Source organism: Lissotriton vulgaris, chromosome 3_1 (assembly GCF_964263255.1).
Source record: "Lissotriton vulgaris chromosome 3_1, aLisVul1.2, whole genome shotgun sequence".
Lineage (NCBI taxonomy): Eukaryota > Metazoa > Chordata > Amphibia > Caudata > Salamandridae > Lissotriton > Lissotriton vulgaris.
Window position 1 is genome coordinate 1,850,521,335 of NC_141689.1, and position 20,567 is coordinate 1,850,541,901.

The following is a 20,567-nucleotide window of genomic DNA, read 5'->3' on the forward strand; positions in this document are numbered from 1 at the left end:
GGACAGCGCTTAAGTAAATGGTGGTGCTACTCTGATGCCTACATGTGTTCCGGGGATGCATGAGGCTGTTTCCTGGAAAAGTATTTTAAGAGGTTGACAACATACTGGTAACAGTACTCTGGGAATGGAAGTGCAGCACCATTAGGCTTGAAGTATGTCCTATTTGTGAATAACCATCGCCAAACACTGAACTACAGTGAGACTTTGGGAACTGACCTAATAGAATAGCTTACTTGGATTTTGGACAACTGTACTAAAATCTCATCAACTTGGGCTGAGACTCCCCAAGTTGTTCAGACTTGGGCCATGGGTTTTTGAGAACCTTAGGCAGAGACCAGAAATATCCTAGACAATGTGATAAGTTGTAAAATTCTGCTTGGAAGCTATGACCACTGACTGGCTGCAGAAAACAGAGCCAATAGTAAGCCTGAATCTTCACAAAATCTGACAAAATGGAAACCCATCCTTTCCCCATTGGATAATACTAGCACAGAACTCTGTATTAATTTACTTGGAGCAGATAAAAGAGTGTTTTAGTGTTTTGAGTGCTATTTTAGACGTGAAAGTGCAAGAACCATCTTTCATTTTGTGTTGATGTTTTCTTAATTTGCTCTATTTTCCTACTGGGCCATACAACACATTTTTCAAAGATGCGGCTTTGACCGAACACTGACGTTATTAGATATAAAACCTGTGTCATACTGCATCTGAGTTCAACCTTCTATCTACTGGAGTTAACCTTGCAGTTATTCCTTGCCCCTATAGAATCAAGTGTACAGGTCATTACCAGGTTATACAAGCATTGGTATAGGAGCACCCAGGGCACCAGCGGTAATTAGCAATACCCAATGAACAGTGCCAATAATCACTCTCTATACCAGGACCTCGAGAAAAGGCGTCACAGGTATCCAATATTAATATAACCCTACTCAGCTGCATTGATTATTAATCTCAGAAAGAAAGGATGACTTAACCAACAGGTTATATAGAATCAATCATCTTATAATCGCACATGACTGCAGCAGATGCATATATCCACAGAGCCATCACATTAGTAAAAGGTTCACTGGAAGCAATCCTGTTGTCTGCAAGCTATCAATTATATATTATAAGAAGCCAGCAACAACTGTCTTAGAGATGTGTTGCATTGTTTAGGCTCCCAAAATCGAACTGGTGAATGAAATGAAAATAAAATGTCTTAAGCGTGACAATTACCTGGGGGTATCTAGGCGCTAGGTGGACAATAAAGCTAAAAGGATCAAGAAAAAGACAGTTATTTGCGGAAGAGCCATGTTTTTAGATGTTTCCTGAAATCTAACAGATTTGTCTTAATTTTAAGTTCAGTTGGACGACAGTTCCACTACTTAGAGGTGCAAACAATGAAGCCTCTCCTACCCCGGTTGGCTTTTTTAAATCTGGGGATTACATGATTACCACTTTGTGGATGAGCGTAGAGGACGAGAAGGAATGTAGCGTTGAAACGCTGAATCAAATAGTATGGGCCAACAGCTTGTTGAGCTCTGAAGGCAATACGGAGTGCCTTAAAATGAATCTGTTTATCAACAGGGAGCCAGTGTAGTTGAATCAGTGCTAAGGAAGCTGATTTATGTTTCGGAATGCCCAGTAGTAGTCGTGTAACGGCATTCTGTAGCTTTTGTAGCTTTTGAAGAAATCGCTTTCGGATATTGATTAAGAGAGCGTTGCCATAGTCTAACTTTAGAGGAGATAAGAGTTGTAACTACCCTCTTCTGTATACTTGCTGGGATATAAGGCAACACTTTTCTTAGAGCTTTTAGGATGAAGAAGCATGAGGAAGTGATACGATTGATCTGTCTTTCCAAGGATAGGTTTGTGTCAATAATTATCCGAAGGTTTTTTGCTTTGTCGCTGGGGGGCAAAATCTCTAGTTCCTGGGGCCAACAGTTGTTGGACCAAAAAGATGGATTGTTGCCAAATAGCATAACCTCAGTCTTTGAGGAATTCAGTTTCAGACAATTGCTGCTCATCCACTTCCGATGTGGAGCATGCAATTGTGAAACTGAGCCGCTGTGTCCCCAGGATTGTCAGTGATCGATACAACAATCTGTGTATCATCTACATGAAAGACTAGGGACATCTGATCAGGTCTGCAAGTGGGGTCACATAATGGTTGAACAAAGTGTGGTTCAAAGATGAGGTCTGGGGCACCCCACAGGGCAATGAAAAGAGTGGTGATGTAAAATCACTAAGAGAGACTGTCTGGATAGTCCTTCAAAAAAGAAGGGATGGATTTAAGCGCGTTGGCTTTGATCCCTATTGTTTCAAGGCGATCAATTAGGAGAGCGTGGTTGACTGTATCAAATGCGGCTGAAAGATCCAAAAGGATAAGCGCCGCATTGCCCAGGCTATCTATGGTTTGCCTGATTTCTTCCGCAGCTGTTATCAATGCCAACTCGGTACTATTGTGACTATGAAAACCGAATTTGTGAAAAAAGCAAGACCTCCATGCACAGAGCAATGCACTCTCCAACAAACCAGGAGATCTGAAGAGTAGAGCCCATGACCATCAAAAAGGCCTATAACAGCTAGCGTACTATCCTACGAAGATCTGTCTCTCCCTAGACTAGTCTTGAATTGCTTCAAGCCAATAAGGATGTTTGTAAATTATTCAATTTCTTGGTCAGTCAAGAACAGGGATCTTGCATAACTGAATCATGAAAACACATGACAATAATCATTCTAACTGTGAAATATTGTGTTACACTCAAGGTAAATGCAATATTTCACCGAACAAATAGGTAATACTACTACCAAACACTTTGAAACACGTGTTAACTTCTTCTAAAGGATGAACATCCGAGTTTACCCTACCAGAACTGCAGCCTGGCACCTTTCTGCAGGGCAGTCATTTTACACACTGTCTTTCTTCTTCTTCTCCCTTCTATTTGCCATGGTAGAGCGGGGTTTAAACTGCAGTACTTCTGAAAAGGGGTGACCTTCGAGAATCTCAGTGAATGCTCTTATTGTGCACTCATGATTATGTGCGTTCCTCCAATGTGCAGCCAACTATGCTTGCTTTGGGAATGCTTTGTCTTACTACAAACACAAAGCAGTTCACATTCACCGGCTTATTCAAGCAATGTTAATATGCAAACACAAGCGTCAAGGCCCTTTCATATGTGCAAACAAAGCACGTTGAGCAGAAGTTTCAGGTGAAACAAACAGTATGCTGTAGGTACAGCAACGGTCATGGAGCACACCTCCGGTCGCGGCGCGTGGTAAGCCTCTCCCTTTCAAGCCCTCCCAGTGGTGTGATTGTAGGTTAGCCTGGAATTCCCTTGGTTATATAATCGAACCCTTACTGTGCAAGCACCACACATTGCCAAACCCAATAAGTTCCTACACTGGGTAAAAAATAAAAAATTTAGTAACTACGCACACAAAAAACCTAAGCGCATTACAGTAAATGAGAAATCTTTGCGCAAATTGGGGGAAATCTGCAAACTCAAGCAGGAGTTATTTTAGTTCTCTCTCCTGATCATTTGACACTATGCCTGCTGTTTACACCAAGCCAGCCTCGAGTCCCATGCGGAATGGTAGACATGGCCAAGGAAGAGAAGTCTTACTTTGAACTAGTCATCACTTGGTCGTTCCCCATACATCGACTGCCGGGATAGTGCCCTAGGTGGAAAAATATGAGGCGCCCTCCCTTTTGATGATGGATAAAATTAGACAGCAGGGAGCTCCTTGTGTGTTCAAGTCAATCCCTGCCTGAAGACATTAGAGTTGTGACTGGCCTCAGAACACATAGATCTCTGCACCTCCGCCAACTCACCTGAATTACTCACAGGCTGTGGTCTTGAGGGGGTTAATAGTGTGTGGCAGCAGGGAGTGAGCGGGCAAGAAAGCAGGCGGTCAGGTGTTAAAAACAGTGCCTGCAACATGTTAAAAAACGAGTGAAAGCACTTTAATGTGCATCACTGGATCCAGGTGAGAAGGACTGTGGTGTCTGCATAACCTTCGTGTAGTGAGCTCCCTACTTCCACTCAGAAGACTGGAGGCCTGGGCCCAGCTGGCGCATGTCAAAGGAATGCCTGTGTGGCTCTACAGGACGCAGCATCCGTGCGTATGAAGCAGCATCCGTGTGCATGACGCAGCATCCGTGTGTATGAAGCAGCACCCGTGTGCATGACGCAGCACCCGTGTGCATGACGCAGCATCAGTGTGCATGACGCCGCATCCGTGTGCATGACGCCGCATCCGTGTGCATGACGCCGCATCCGTGTGCATGGAGCCGCATCCGTGTGCATGGAGCCGCATCCGTGTGCATGGAGCCGCATCCGTGTGCATGGAGCCGCATCCGTGTGCATGGAGCCGCATCCGTGTGCATGACGCAGAATCCGGTTGCATTATGCAGAATCCGGTTGCATTATGCAGAATCCGGTTGCATAACGCAGCACCTGCGTGCATCACGCAGTTTCCGCGTGCATGATGCAGCTTCCGCGTGCATGGAGCCGCATCCGTGTGCCTGGAGCCGCATCCGTGTGCCTGGAGCCGCATCCGTGTGCCTGGAGCCGCATCCGTGTGCCTGGAGCCGCACACGTGTGCCTGGAGCCGCATCCGTGTGCATGGAGCCGCATCCATATGCATGACGCAGAATCCGGTTGCATGACGCAGAATCCGGTTGCATGACGCAGAATCCGGTTGCATTACGCAGCACCTGCGTGCATCACGCAGTTTCAGCGTGCATGACGCAGCTTCTGCGTGCATGACGCAGCTTCCGTGTGCATGAGGCAGCATCCACGAGTATGAAGCAGCATCCATGTGCATGACGCAGCTTTTACACATCTTCAAAAATAGAAACGCTACAAAGCCAGCCCTTTCTCAGCTGCCCTGTGTGGAAACTAGAATATCTCACAGGTATGTAAGGAATCCGAGGCTCGCTCCTTTTTAAGGACAACGTTTAGATGTCCTTGTATAATGAGTAAACTGGGCTTGCTTGCTGGGTGTTGAGTGTCTTGAGTGTGCAGTGTACATCGCTGGATCCCTCCAGCTCTCTGCCGGCGTAACCTCCTGCTCCAGAGCTATACCTTCTCCTAGGCCTGTGCCCAGGGATTCCGGCACCCAGGTCCTGGGGTCTTGGTGTACTCTTTACTGCCCCAAATCTGCAGTGAAGGTGAGATGGATTTCAGAGAGACCCTCCCAATGTATTCTGTTTGCACTCAGAGAAGTTAAATGAGGCCTCTGGTGTAAAGACTCTGTTAGACTTCTTTCGAATCAACACAATTTATGAAAAAACCCACTGACACAAACCTGGGGTTTGGTGAACCCCAGAGCAGCCCCTTTCTTTACTCAAGTACCTATAGCCAGGCCTCCACTGTGAAGACCCTCTGTTACACTACCGAATAATAAGAACAACTTAAATGAAGCTCATGTGAAACAATGGCTGCCCCCTCCAACCTCCACGAACTCCCCTTTCTTCACTCAAGGACCATTGTCTGCCCTCAGTGTATTTGTTCCCCATAACCAGGCCTCGCTATGAAGACCCTCTGCCAGACTTCTGTAAAATAAACACAGCTTATGTATACCAATCCAGAAAAACTCAGAACAATGGAAGCATGGCCTACGTTCACTGGGGTGGGGGTGTGATTGATCACATGAAGTCCATAAGGGAACAGAACAGTATTTTGGGACATGGGATGCCTCATGCACACAATACATACTAATTTGTTTTTGCTGTCAAACTGAGGAACACATCTTTACACACAGGACAACAGGAAGGGTTACAACCTAACCTAGTATTTAATGAGAAGCCAGTCTATAGGAATCCACCTTACATACACTCTACATCAGTTTTTGCAACAGTATCCTGTTATGACCTTCAAAAAGAGGTCAACACGCACACTCTGATCAGGCAAGAATTACTGGGCTGAGCACAGCCCGAAAACACTTCAACAAAGATTGCATACAATTCCAAAATGGCAAGCACAAAGCGATCTGCCGCGACTAATTGCATCTGGCAAGCGGAACCCTTCAGTAGCGGTAAACTCCTCGCAGCAGGGGAAGTTCTGAACCCTTGCAAATGGTGAACTGATGTGATTGAATAGGACAGCGGCTAACAATTGGAGCTCGTAGGGAGCAAGGGCATCAACATTTAGAGATGCAGAACCCCTAGCATATGCAATAAATATAGGTGCCGGGGGTCCTTAATGATGAACGGCTGACAACAACTATGCTTGAGAGAACTCACTGGCAGAATATAGCCAACTTGAGTTCACTTCTATAAACTAATTTCACTTCGGCAACTTAGCCACGTGCTCGATTTTGTGGACACTCTTCTCAAGATGTGTCACAAGTGACTGCCAGTCAAAAATACGCGAGTTCAAGCTCAGCCATCTGGCATGTGAAACAACTGCTGCCCATCTCTGTGAATATGCTCCATGGTGAAACAAGGCTTTATGTTTACGTTAAACCCGACTATACAGGGAAACAAATCATAACAATAAATGGTGCCTATGTTACAGCATGGATCGGTTGATATAGAGGGCCTTAGGATGGCAGCAGCTATAGAGAGGCATAGATAAGCTTGTGCTGTGCCAAACACTCTCACCCTGGACATGTCTGAAGGCATGGAGTGCCATGCACCTGTGCCTTGCGATAGCTTACACTAAAAGGGCCCCACACAAGTCTGCTGTCAAGGACTGCCGTGCACTTGTGCCCTATTATAGCTTCCACTAAAAGAGAGCGACACGGATCTGAAGCCAGGGATTACCAAGCACCTACGCTATAAGATAGTTTCTGCTAATGAAGGTCCCACACAGTTCTGCAACTAGGGGAAGTAATGCATTTCTGCCCTGTGAGAGTTCCCACTAATGAAAGGGCGACATATCCATGCAGCTACGGACTGCCATGTACCTTCGTCTTATGACATGTTATACTGCGGGACTTACAAATGTGCCCTTGGTCTACAGCTATGGAGTGCCATGCACCTGTGGCATATGATAGTTTGCACTAAGGATGGACCCACAGAGTTCTGCAGCTAGGGAGAGCCATGAGACTGTGCCTCATGATATTTTATACTGTGCTCCCTATGAATGTGCCCTGTGTTTGCAGCTATTGAGTGCCACACACCTGTGGCAAATGATCATTTGCACTAAGGATGGACCCACACAGGTCTGCAGCTAGGGAGAGCCATGAAACTGTGCCTCATGATATTTTATACTGTGGGCCCTACAAATGTGCTCTGGGTCTATAGCTATGGAATGCCACGCACCTGGGCCCTATTATAGTTTGCACTAAGGATGGACCGGCACAGGTTCACAGCTAGGGCGAGACATGAGACTGTGCCTCATGATATTTTATACTGTGGGCCCTACAAATGTGCTCTGGGTCTATAGCTATGGAATGCCACGCACCTGGGCCCTATTATAGTTTGCACTAAGGATGGACCGACACAGGTTCACAGCTAGGGCGAGACATGAGACTGTGCCTCAGGATATTTTATACTGCGCTCCCTATGAATGTGCCCTGTGTTTGCAGCTATGGAGTGCCACGCACCTGTGCCAAATAATAGTTTGCACTAAGGATGGACCCACACAGGTCTACTGCTAGGGAGAGCCATGAAACTGTGCCTCAGGATATTTTATACTGCGCGCCCTACGAATGTGCCCTGTGTTTGCAGCTAGGACGTGACATGTACCTGCCCTGTGATAATTTGCAGACGAGACCTCACGCCTGTGCCCTAGGAAAGTCGGCAAACATGGAGCACCCAGTACCTGTGACCTAGGATATGTTTGTGCTAAGGAGGGCACTACACCTGTGCCCGGCGCAGGTCAACAGCCATGGAGTGCCATCATCCTGTTCCCTATGAGGGTCTTACAACCGTACACTAGGAAGGTCTGCAGCTAAGTCTCTAACTTAGGACAATAATGTGCTATGGAGAGCCCCACACGTGTGTCCTGAGGCAGGGATGCTAGCCGAGCTGTCCGCACACTAAACATGTGTCCAGGCCACTGGGAAAACAGGGTACAAGAACTATATATATGGATGCATCAGTAAATGTTATTACCTGGTGTACTCCGAACCTTTGCAGGGCTTCTTTCCTATAGAGAAAGAACGGACCTCTGAGCCATGGTCCAACTTTCTCTTCATCTGAAAGGGGAGAAAAAAGGAGGAATACATTACTGGGTGTGCCAGATGCAGTGCGATCCATTGTAAAAGGTTACAGTTTACTTTAATTTGAGCATCTCACCAGTTATGTCTGGCCTTCCAGTTATTAGTCTGAGCAAACCAAGTCTTCAAAATTTGAATTTTTCTCTGTAGATTTAACTGGATGATTCCACTCCAATTGTTATGGGAACACAATTGCAATGCAGTCTATGTGCTTGGGCCAACTGGCTCCATATCATGAAGCCCACTATTAACTACCCCCAGATTTTGAGACATCAACCCTTTTAATTATGGAGCTTGTAGTTTTACATTTGAAATTGCAAGTGTTGGCCTGCAGTTTCAGCATGCACACTTTGAGCCATTAAAAAATGCGACTTGCTGTTTGACCCACATGACATGGGCCCAGTTGACATCTGCGGCTATGCGTAGATGTCCCATTAGTGCCTGTGTCGTCACTGAGAAGACCTGTGTTGCTTTGCTCGACATATTCCAAATGAAAGGATACACTGTGATCTCGTCAAACATCAGAATCAAAGGACTGCCCAGGCATTAATGGCTAGAATTCAGGGGTATCCTTCCAACCTGTAGTGTAATAAGAGCTACTTGTGTTCAATGAAGGTCATTGCGAGTTACTGATATTAGTGTTGTGATAGTGACCACACCATACAAGATGACACACGTGGCCACCATATGTAAAATTACTAACAGTGATCATCTCAGTGCCTTCGACCGGGTTGCCAACAGTAATGTAAATTAAAAAAAAGGCTTTGTTTATTTTAATTCCATTAGTTGGGTAATACGGAAGGGCCACGGCTGCAACGACCCTGGCACAAGTAATGATCAATAGTAATGTCTCCCTAAATGATTTATCACTCAAAACTAAGGTTTAAATATATTTTGGAAACCCATTTTCTACAAACATTAGCTCATGAGTTGTGAAAGTACAGACTTAGTTGTTGTCTTGAACACACAGTTTCGGCATACATACAGTTTAGTAGAGCGAAATTCACACAGGAGAGCTACTTACAGGTGGCTCACGAGCTATTCGTTGGAGAAGGCTAATTACATACATGTTCTTTTTTTTAATTAAAAAACTACTATACTTTAACGTTTTCCCTGTTGCGTTAAGGCATCTGACAGTATTAAACAACGTTTCAGAGCTCAGATAAAACCATACATAATGTTAGATACACTTTTCAGAGCACAAACAGCACTTGGCAGACGGTGCTTTCTTATTACAGCTGAATATAGTTAGAATTATATTTTTAAAGCAGTACTGTGTAATGACTGGGCACGCCGGATGGGAGAGGGGAAAGCCATGGAGATGGAGACATCGCTGGGTGAAGGTGAACGTGCTAAAAAGTATTGCAAATACTCAGGAAATCGATAGAAAGCTGAGAAATCGGCAGGAAAGGGCTGCTCCGATGTATTAGTTCAGATACGGGGGCTAATGAATCAAAGGGTTCCTGGATTCTGGCGGGCCCCTCTCGGATTTATGTGGCATTCAATTGGCGATCGGGGGGTTGTGTACACAGACGGCAGCATCACATCGGTAGTGCTACGTTTCCAAACAACATACACTCGTGAGCATGCTGGAGATCTGCCGCACATGCGGTGCAGGGACCTTCCACCGCATCCCCACGTGAGGTGCAACCTCTGTGGAATAAGTACTTCAGTCTGGGTACTCACAGGTGAGCAGGTTACAAGGAAAAGGTGGCCACGTCTCGTTGCACGCTCTTTGCTTTCATTAGCAGTGCGATGAGGGCACAGACGATCTGTTCTCACGCAGAGGCCGAGCCAAGGCTCGCCTCCACGGCCCAAACATGCACACCCAGGGGCAGCAGTGGAACCGATATCACATGTAGGCATCTGCCGAGTGGGGACAACAGGACAGACGCCGCACTGCTGCGGTGACCCTTCACTCAGGCTACCCATTTACTTTAAAACGTCTTGAGAAACAGACACAACAATCCGATCCGTGCGAAGGGAGACCGCCTGAGCACGAGACTTTGAAAAGCAGGCACCGGGAGGATTCCCCGGCCCCTCTGGCATCCGAAAGGATGTTTTAAAACTACTCTCGTTCTCTGTACCGCGGCTCAGCTCCAGAGAGACAGCACAACATTCTACCAGTGAGCTATGCTGGGGAAGCATACGGGGACCGCCGCCTTGGGCGAAAGCATCCTCGCATCTTATTTACTCAACAGATCTCTGCAAATGCATGTGCGGTGGCATCTCTGGGGGCACCGATAGCATGCCTCCTCCTGGAGAGATTGCTGCCATGCAGTGGGGCTTGGTAACATCTCGGCGCAGCAAGAGCCAGCACAGGTGACACCAGGGAAATGAACAGCCGCACTGTGCCCAAACATCCATGAAACACTCGGAGTAGCAGGGGAACGGGGCACAGGTAGCCTGAAACACAAGGACGCGAGCATCCACTCGAGCGCCTGCCACTCGGCCTCGGCGGGAGCAGGGGCAACATTTACAACACATCCTTACAGTGTGTGTATTTTATAAATCCGAGCATTAAAACACGGATGCACAGTACAGGCACCGGGAGGCTTTTGGCCACTCCCGGCACCGGAAGACTTTTGGCCACGACAATGGCAGAAAAACAGTAATCCACAAGAAAACACATTAAAAAAAGCAACAGAACATCAGGCGCTCGCATGCAATGTCGGCAAGTAAAACCACGGCATGCGCAACGAAGCCCGCGGACTCCGCTTGGGAAGTGCTCGGTGTACACGCGCCCTGGCACAGATGTTTAACATGCAGGCACGGGTCCAAGGCGTCCATCCCCGGGCAGCCACTTACTTTATAGAAGATCATCTTGAGGGTGCCGTAGAAGCCCATGGTGGTGGCAGGGGTCTCTCAGAGGATGCAGCCGCCCCGGTGTGTAGGTGCCCGGCAGTGTGCGCCCTGCCCAGGTAGATCTGTCCCAGAGTCTGCTATGGACATGCTCGGGCACGTCACGCAGGAGCAGCGCGGTGAGAGCAGGCAGCTCGCTCGCGCGCTGCACAGGCACGGTGTGCGCAGCGGAGCCCGGGGAGGAGGAGGCGGCGCCTGTCACAGGCTCGCAGAGAATACACGGCTCGGATTACAGCCTCCCTCCCTCCCCTCCCAGCGCCGCTGCAGTGGTGCAGTCCGGCTCCTGCCGTGCGCGCACCACGCACCGGGGCACTGGAGCAGACGGGGGCAGATGGGTCCGTCTGAGGGCGTGCGGTGCACAAGGCGGGGGTCAGGGGGACGCACAGAATAGAGCCCTGGGGGCAGAGCAAGTGACGCGCTGAGGGGACAACACGGGGTGTTTCTGTGGGGATGGAGGGGGGAGGCGGCTGAGAGCAGGCAGAGGACAGATGTCCCATGGCAAAACGCGGGGGTATGAGGGCACAAGGGACTGAGGGAAAACACAGGTGGCGCGGGGTGAGGGTAAGCACAGACGATTGGGCCGAGCGCAGGCCATGGTGTGATAGAGCACAAGGAGGCAGGGGGCACAACAAGGAGGAGGGGGCTGAGGGAGTACAGACATGCGACAGAGAGACCGGGTTTACAACCATTACAGCGGTGGCTATCGGAAATTGCAACCTGGAGTGGGCCATGGGCGGGTGGACGCAGAGCCCCAGGAGGTGGGCGGGGGTAGCACTGCGCACAGGAGAGCCGGGGCTGATGGCAGGGAGCAGCACGGAGAGGGGCAGACCACGAGAGGGGCCGAGGGGGGATGTTGGCGGCTGGAGGGGAGGGGCGGGGATATACAGAAATTCAGGTGGCATAGGGAGCATAAGGCACAGGACAGGATGGCAGAGAACAGTGGGAAATGTGAGCGAACACAGAGTTGATGTCATAGGGAAAGGGGGCATTGAAAATGTTTGCAAGGACACAGCTGTGGACAGAGCACAAGTGAAGTCAAGGGGCAGATAAAAAGAGGTAAACGGGAAAAGTAATGCACAGAGCACTAAGGTAGAGCAAAGTGGCTTAGGGTACAGCACTTAGAGGGAGGGGTGACAGAGTAGAGCACTGAATGACTCAAATTACGTTTTTGAGTAGGAGTATTTACTAACTACTTTTAGGTGGTCGACGCAAGACTAATTCATATTTACTGGGCACATTTTCAAGTGGGCAAAAAATATACTCAGTAAACCTTTTAGTGTCGGGTGCGAGCGTACTTATTTAAGAGGATTACTTGTTGTCTTCATTTGCCCTAAGGTCCCCACCACTAAAGGACCACATTGAAGCCTTCTTGTTATGCTGCGCGCGCATACACAGACAGACAGACAAGGACACACTAACACCCCTTTTTGTGCCAAGAAGACTAGAGGTATATATCGAAACACAGTACACGTACTCAGACCACGGAAAGGGGTGGGCCGCGGCAACCTTTTTTTAATTGAAAAGCGTGCTTTCTTTTTTAGATGATAAACTAAATAAATGGAAATGTGTGACTTTCATTTTATAGCCCATGTTCACCTAAAGCAGGAGCAACTTTCTGGTGGCGCGCCACTAATGATGTCACTGTCGGGCAACCGCCAACACTATCCTGTCTTGTCACGATTCAGTGCTCAGTTCTATGGGGTACTGAACTGTAGGGAAGGCAGAGAGTGCTGAAACGACTTAAACTGTGACAACTACCCCGAGACCTGGAGCGCAGAGGCGGGGAGCTCCCAGCACACACTGTGGCGGCTGAGCAGAGCACAGGTAGGGCTCGGATAGGAGAGGCGCAACGCCAGCCTCTTTCCCACCGTACCGCCGCCGTGGGAGCCTATCTCGGGAACGCGGCTGTTTCTTTTTTGTCACTTGAGGAAGCAGGTGGAATGTTCCCAGGGATAATTTTTTTTTTGCATAGAGTGCTGCATACTTCGGGATTGGTCGACTGGATCAAACGAGCACATTTTCACTAATTAGGGTCGCGTTCGGCTGTAGGCAACCCAGGCTTGAACGGCAGGTTTATTATGTAGCCCACAAATTACATGCTCGAATCGCACCGAAAAACAAAAGGCTGTGCGCAACAACTGGGCATTTTAAGGTGCTTTAGCAGCTGGCTGGTCCAGTCTGTGCCTGGATTTGGTAATGCCTCGCCCCTGTGCCCCCAATCCCTGCATACGTTTCAGGGGGATGCTGCTGGAGGCTCCCTTGCTCTCTCATTAGGATTAATACTGCTCTCCAGCGCCTCATAGGGGAGCTGTGCTCAGCTGCCTAAATTGCTGGGCGTGGCCACGCGCACTTTCTTAGCCGGAGCACGATTACCATTTGCATGTTCGTCGGTAACGTAAACGGTACACCACAAACGGGCGTCATCAATTCGTGCAGCCTTCTACAAATGCCTACTTATTTCTATTAACAAACAATTTTAGTTTTATATTCGTTTTTGTACCGAATCGAACACATTGTCTTAAACTGTCGAATTTGCTCAGTTGAGATGCACCTTTCTCTGCAACACCTACCGCACGCCACACAACGCCAATGTTCCAGACAAGATTGAGAATAGGCACGGAAACATTTAATTACGCAGGAGATACTTCTGTGACACAAAATTACCGAAAACTACGCAATTGCACCTGTTTACATAATTTTTAGTAATTTCAGGAAACAACAATACATAAGAACACAGGAAGACCGCGTGAGCAGCTGATGCCGTTTTGCTGAATTTATTACTATGGGCCCTGTTTTGCTAGACCCAGGGATTTTGTTGTTGTTGCATTTTATATAGCGCACACTCGACCCAAAGGTATTGGAGTGCTTTTCATAAGAACTAGTTACATGGCATAGGGACCCATTCATCTTTTGGGAATGGGGAGAAAAAGTCATTTGACTAGAATCACAGTATGTTGAGCTGATGCCTAAACTCAAACCTGGTTTCCCAGTTCCAGAGTCGGCAGCTCTGGCTGTTACACCACATCCTCCCCTACCAATGGTATCCGTCAGACTTTGCCCATCCACAGGCCATCATATTATATCTAACATTCCTGCAGACCTAGTAAACACCAGCCAGGCCAAGCACCCACATGCAAGGCTGTAATCTATTGGTCAGTTATTAATCGAATTTTCTTCTTCAACACACTGACTGACACCGGATCAATGGACCACTAATTATCTGATCTATCCAAAACGCGTGATAACCAATAGTTTGGATGAAACATTTGCTGATGACATAACTGGAGTGGACTAAAGGATAAGAATGCAAACAGTATTAAATATCGTTGAAATCTAAAGGTTTGCTCTTGGGCGCAACAGTTTACATTATTAATGCAAAGTTAGCAACAGATGACCACTACTGCAACTTTTGGATATTGCTCCGACAATGGATAACAAAGTAGGTATCACAAGAGCAGTCAGCATGACTCAGTGTCAATAATGTGTCAGACTGCTTCAAACTAAGAAAGCCTGGAAACTCATATTTATTTTTTGTATTTGAAAAACATTTTATGCAGGTGGGAGCCATATCGGAACACTCTGGGTGTTGGGGAGGAATGATTGTGGGCACCAGAGGGGATATTGAGGAAAGCAGGACTTCTGCTGTGTGCAAGGAAGTTGGTGATACTCCAGTTAAGCAGAATATATATATATATATATATATATATATATATATATATATATATATATATATATATATATATATATATATATATATATATCACATACACATAAGCTTCTGGACTTCGTCAACGAAAGCACCTGAAGTGATTCTGATCTAGAAGGCAAGTAAATTCCCATCTGCAACTTAGTACAATGATCTTGGCACACCAAGGCAACATGGTATTTTGCTTTTGGAGCACTCCTTTTTCTGTCTTGACAATGACATTTTTAGGTTATCTGTAGAATTGGTGCAGTAAGGAAGCTTCCTATAATGGCATTGATTGCAAGCCAAATCATTGAAGCCACGAGGACAACAGTAGCTTATAAGAGGCTGCACTAAAGCCTCCCTGGCGCATTACCAGGAACTAGTGGGATGAAAAAGATGAGTGGATCACTCTAGCCTGTTAACAAAGGCGATAGTTCATTTGAGACATTAATGCATTTGTCAAAATATTTGATAACAGAGCACTCCAAGTGGAAACTTTTTGTCCAGTTTTTACTGCAAGCCCCCTAACCTTGGTTGATGCAACCAGTCTCATATGGAACATTACTTTCTCATTTTACTATCTTTCGTCCCACTAGCGGGACGCTGAAGTTACAACATGGTCTTTTCTGTGCCGTATCATGGTCCAAGGACTGGCAGCAGTTTCTTGAAAGAAGTCAGCTTGTGTCAGAAGAGAAACAAACATATCTCATCCTTTACCCAGCGGTGTTTCTTTCCTGCTCTTGTTGGATTAAGTAAGGACAAGGCCACCTCATTCGCCCTCATTTGTTGTCGGTCTATTGACTTTTAAGGAAAGAAAATACATAGCCTACCTTGTATCCATTAATTTTTGAGACATACAGATATAGCGTTGAGAAAGTCCCATGTTTGGGACGAAACAAGTGCCTGCTGAAGTGTCTATGAAATATCATTGTTGTTTCATCCGTAACTATTGGTCTGAATTGTACGGAGAAGAAGAAAACAACATTACCTACTATACCACAACAAATAACATTGTAAAATGAGAGTATTTATTGTTCCATATGGGACTGGTTACATCAAACATGGTGAGGAGGGATTGCAGTAAAAACTGAACGATAAGTGTACACTTAGAGGACTCCGCTATCAAATATTTTAAAAAGTAGGTTGTGGTACGATCAACAATTTCGGGGGTCTAGCTGGGACACATTGTGGCAACAGATGTGACAATAGCGTTTTGAGAGCACCACAGATGTTTTCTACTATAATGCTCTGAAGAAAGGGATGTGACATATCATCTACCTGTGTTGCCTTTCTTTGTACAATGACATTAATACAAGAAATAATGCAATAATAACAGCTCACACTTACAGCGTTCCAGAATGTATTTAGGTGTAAAGGTGCACAACGAAACAAAATAATAATGACAGATAAAACAATGACGTGCTTCATTCCAATCTCAATGATCTGATTCTGATCCGCTGTAGAGCTCTGCTGCCCACTCTGATTAGCTCTTATACTTCTCAAGAGTGCCTAGAAGCAATTATGGTATGCATTATGCACTTCAGAAGGAAATTAAATGGATATACATTGTGTACCACCCTCAGCAGCATTGATTGTACAGCATGAATCATAAATGTGAGATTTAAAGGTCTATCTGCTTTTTTTAGGACGGCTATAAAATGTCTACATAGCTTTAAGTATGCAGGGTTCCTCCAGTCTTGGACCCAATAGTACTTTAAAACGTACAGTGAAACGGGTCCCTATCGGCCCTTGTATCCATGTCCTTAACTTTAGTGGCAAAAGACTGATCTCTGACAAATTAATGTAAAACAAGTTACAGTAATTCATATCAGCATTTGAGTTCCTCTTTATCTCGCATGATTTATTTAACCTTGCATTCTTTAAGAGTGTTAGATATTTCTAGGTCATTGTGTTTCACACAATGCAGCTTTTTGTGTTTATGCCACTCTACTAAATTATAGAGGCCATGCCCCCACTTTTTTCATCCCACTTAAGGCCCTACATGTCAAATATTTCACTGCTTGCTCTTCAAAAACCATTCCATAGACTTATTCACCAGGTAGTGGAATCAGGATGAAGCCTAACAGCCAAGTACAACTAAGTATGGGCGGTGAACTCCGCTCGTAGAGTTTGCAGAGTTTTCCCCTCTTTGTGTTAAGCGGAGCTCACAGAGTTTTTTTCTTGACTCATGTTCATCAACTTCAAGTTGGCGAGTGAGGAAAATCCACATCCCAGAGATATTTTTTCTCATTTGCAATCGTTAACGACAAGTAGGTGAGCGCGAGCGTGGAAAATAAACCTACCAGCGAGATTTTTCAACGTGAGCAGTAAGATTTCTCATTGCGACTGCTCGTGTTGAAAAACCGTCCGGTCAAGTATAAAATCTACTCGAGCAGCAGAAAGGAAGCATTGCCCACTTGCACCGCGCATGGTGCCGTTCGCGACGATTGTACAGTGTGGACAAGCATCTGATACTGAAAATCACTGCGAACGTATTTATCTAATGCACTCCGCCGCTTGAGGAGCTCCACGTAGCGTGGTGGAGGTCTTTTTTTCACTTTGTAGGGGTCCGCGTAGCCGTAGCGGAACTCCGCCCAGGCTTAGGTACAACTATTAGATCCTCGTGTATATTTTCTAAGTAAAATGCTTGCAAACCGAAGGTTATATATTTTTAAAAAACTCGCCTGAATTAGGTAGATTTCCACAGAAATGTGAATTGATGTTTAAGGTTTACCATGCTCCCACTAGACCTGCACATCTTTGCTGGTGATGAATACGTTTAATAATTGTCTCAATCTATTTACTGTACTTCCATTTCTCATTTGCCAGCGCCATAGGTCTGCTAACCAATTTAACTTCCCAATTCCTTTGTCACAAAGACAGTCTACAGAGAATTATTAAACAGTGTCTCAAAGTCATTTCCTTCTGCCTACTAAAACATCTGCTGCTGTCCAAAAGAACACAAACGGCAGGCCTTCTGCTTCAAATTCATTATGTTTCGAAAGGTCAACAAAGCACTCTTGCTAACCCGAAGAGTCCACGCAACGAGTTGTTTTAATGAATGCAAAGATGCAAGGTCCACTAAGTCCATTCTTCCGGGTGACACTTTGTTCTGGCACCTCCAGCAATTTTGTGCGCGCATACTGTAATTAACACTTGTCTATTGCCTCCAAAAGAGCCACCAGATCAAATTACACCAATCACCCACTAAGCGAAAATACCCAGAGGGGGGCAGGAGGAAAAACCGGCTTCGCCCAAGTAAATAGACCCCAGTTTTCTCCTACATATGTTGCCACAATCAGCTCTGTAATATAGAGAACATCTGCAGTTTAAATTTGTGTTCAGCTGTGTTTCCCAGAGGCTTGGAAGTTCCCATGGTTCACCTTTATTTTTGTTAACAGATCTATGTATTGTCTATCTGCATTTCTTATGCATCTCCCGAATTCAGCTATTACGAGCTCACTCTCTTATCTCTCACACACATACACAAAAACACACAGACCGGTAGCATGTGATAACCCATCTTACATCACTTCCTGCCTGAACCATGTTCTTTCTTGGACGAAGACGACATTTCCCTGTATGAACGGTAGAAAATGAGATTCAACTCGGAGCTTCAGTGCCTGGCTTGATACCCATTAATTGGCTGCCAGGCCTTGAATCTCCCGCCCCCACCTACCTTTCTGAAAGAAAGGCAAAGTTACTTACCTGTAACCCTAACACAGTGGTGGTTGTCACTGTGTAGTTATGTCAGTTTCCATGATAAAGGTATTTGTTGTTTCTTTAATAACGTTGGTGACATTTGACATATCTTCACACAGCTTTGAGAAAATACTTTACAAAATTCATCCTCTTTGGCTCCTTTACTGAAAATGTTGTGACGATTCGTCTAGTGCACGGCCAAGATGAAGGAGTTGCATGTTAATTCCTATGAAAAAGTTTGCTCTCAGGCAGTAAGAAGTCTGAACGGAATTATAACAAATCGGGAAGAAAACTACTTTTTTTTTAAACTTTTGTCATTTAGTGTAAATTTGTTCATAAAGTTTCGAGAAATGTGCATGTTTAAACGGTGCTCGGAGTGGCCATGAATTAGTTAACACTGGTTAAAAAATATTAGAAATATCTGCATCGTTGCTCTGAGCCGGCCATTCACAGTGAATGGATGGATTCTTGTTGTCAGGCCACAACATGGAGAATATGTTGTGACAACCATTATAGGGCTAGAAAAAAAAATCAAAGGTCACATAAGGAGGCTGGGTGGAAACACCCTGATCCCCAGGGCCATAGGGCTCCCTTATGTCTAAAATACCCCCATAGAATATCAGGTTGTGTGTCTGCAGCACCAGAGCCTGGTACCACGGTAGCCCCAATGGTTCTGTAGTACTGGTACTGAGGCACTGAAAAAAAAAAAGTAAAAAAACTGATATAGCAGACCCTGCAGCCAACTGCCATTGTGCAGTCTGTGCACAGTCGGGGGGGGGGGGGGTGGCCACCTGCACTGCACTAGGCACAGGGTGAAGCCCACAGCTGCGCACAGCTGAAGGTAATGAGACCAGCAGGGAGGGAGTTAGACACTGGCAGTGGGTTGGGTGCATAGCCTGCCCATGAGTTGGGCACCCGCGTGAGGCAGGGTGCAAAGCTTGCCTTCAGGTCAGACCATTTTGCCAACCCTGGAACCAGGCCTTTAAGTGGGATGAAACAACTGTGTGTGTGTGTGGGGTGGGGAGGGGCTCTCGAAAGGGTGTGACCAATGTAATTAAGGGATTAAGGGCATGGCTTAAAGAAAGCGAAGCTACAAATCTGTGCTTAGCATAGTGCGCCGCCCGACCTGTATTTTGCTGTTTCTGTCATTGAATCCAGATATATGATACTACACGTATTATCATACCTACACCTACAGCAAGTCAGGACTATTGACTTGGTCAATGGTTGTTAATTGCATAAGATAAATAAGCAGCAACTATGGCTTGAATATAATATTGAAAAAGCTTTAACTTAAAGCCCTGGTGACACCACAACAATGTTGCTGCTTTCGTGAGAGTCAAATGACAGAGAAATTGACATAGGCAAGTTTGCTTTATTTAAGAAATGGGAGAGAGAGAGAAAGATTTAGATAGACAAACACCCACATGGAATATATTTACCTAGAACAGGACGGAGACTAACCCTGGCCACGGGTCAGTTGGGAAAGGCGGGAAAGGACCCTCAAGGACTTAGGATGCCAGTCAAGACAGGATAACCCCAGGATTTGGATCAGGACTGGGCTCACCAAAGGGTACGACCAACACCTGCAGCTTCGGATGCAACGCCTGCGCTACTCCCTCTCTGCAAGGAATCTGCCAATAACCCCGATTGGGTTCTCGAATCTCCCAGCAAAGTGCTTCGCCAGCACTTAAGGTTTCACCACCCCAGACTGAGTTTGTGGAAATTACAGACCGAGTGCTCCGTAGCTCTCTGTATCAATCACCTATAGAGTTCGTAGGGTCAGTGACAGGTCAGCTATTCGGACAAGTCGGACAATTTCTCTAGCTAAACCTAGGCTAGTTATACTGTTTTCAGGGCAATGTACCACCCACCAATGTTGCAAGTGTAAGGATCCCCAACTTCGGATTGGACAAGAGAGGTGGTTAGGTCATGACACCACCTATAATTTGAACTTTCCCAGACTAAAAATTCAATTTTCCAACCCACCCCTTACATTCCAGTTCCCATGGCATAGAAATTCAGAATACAATAGAGCATACAGAAAAAAATCACAAATGTATCAAGTGCAGGTACGAGTTGATTTCTTCTCGCTGGGCATGGGTCAGTTTCCCAGGAGCATCTTAGCTTCGGCAGCCAGCTGGCTGAGTTCCACTGCTGCAAG

General features: G+C 46.1%; 1 protein-coding gene across 3 annotated transcripts in view; it reads right to left on the reverse strand.

Moving 5' to 3' along the window:
* FBXW7 (F-box and WD repeat domain containing 7) overlaps positions 1-20,567 on the reverse strand; it is a 786,853-nt gene that overhangs the window by 105,348 nt on the left and 660,938 nt on the right. For 2 of the 3 annotated variants that reach the window (XM_086962297.1, XM_086962298.1), the window contains one exon: positions 8,048-8,130. In XM_086962297.1, the coding sequence (XP_086818423.1) occupies positions 8,048-8,130 (83 nt within the window). Of the gene's footprint in view, positions 1-8,047; positions 8,131-10,959; positions 11,726-20,567 lie in introns of those variants that run through there. The other variant, XM_086962299.1, reaches the window with a different exon arrangement.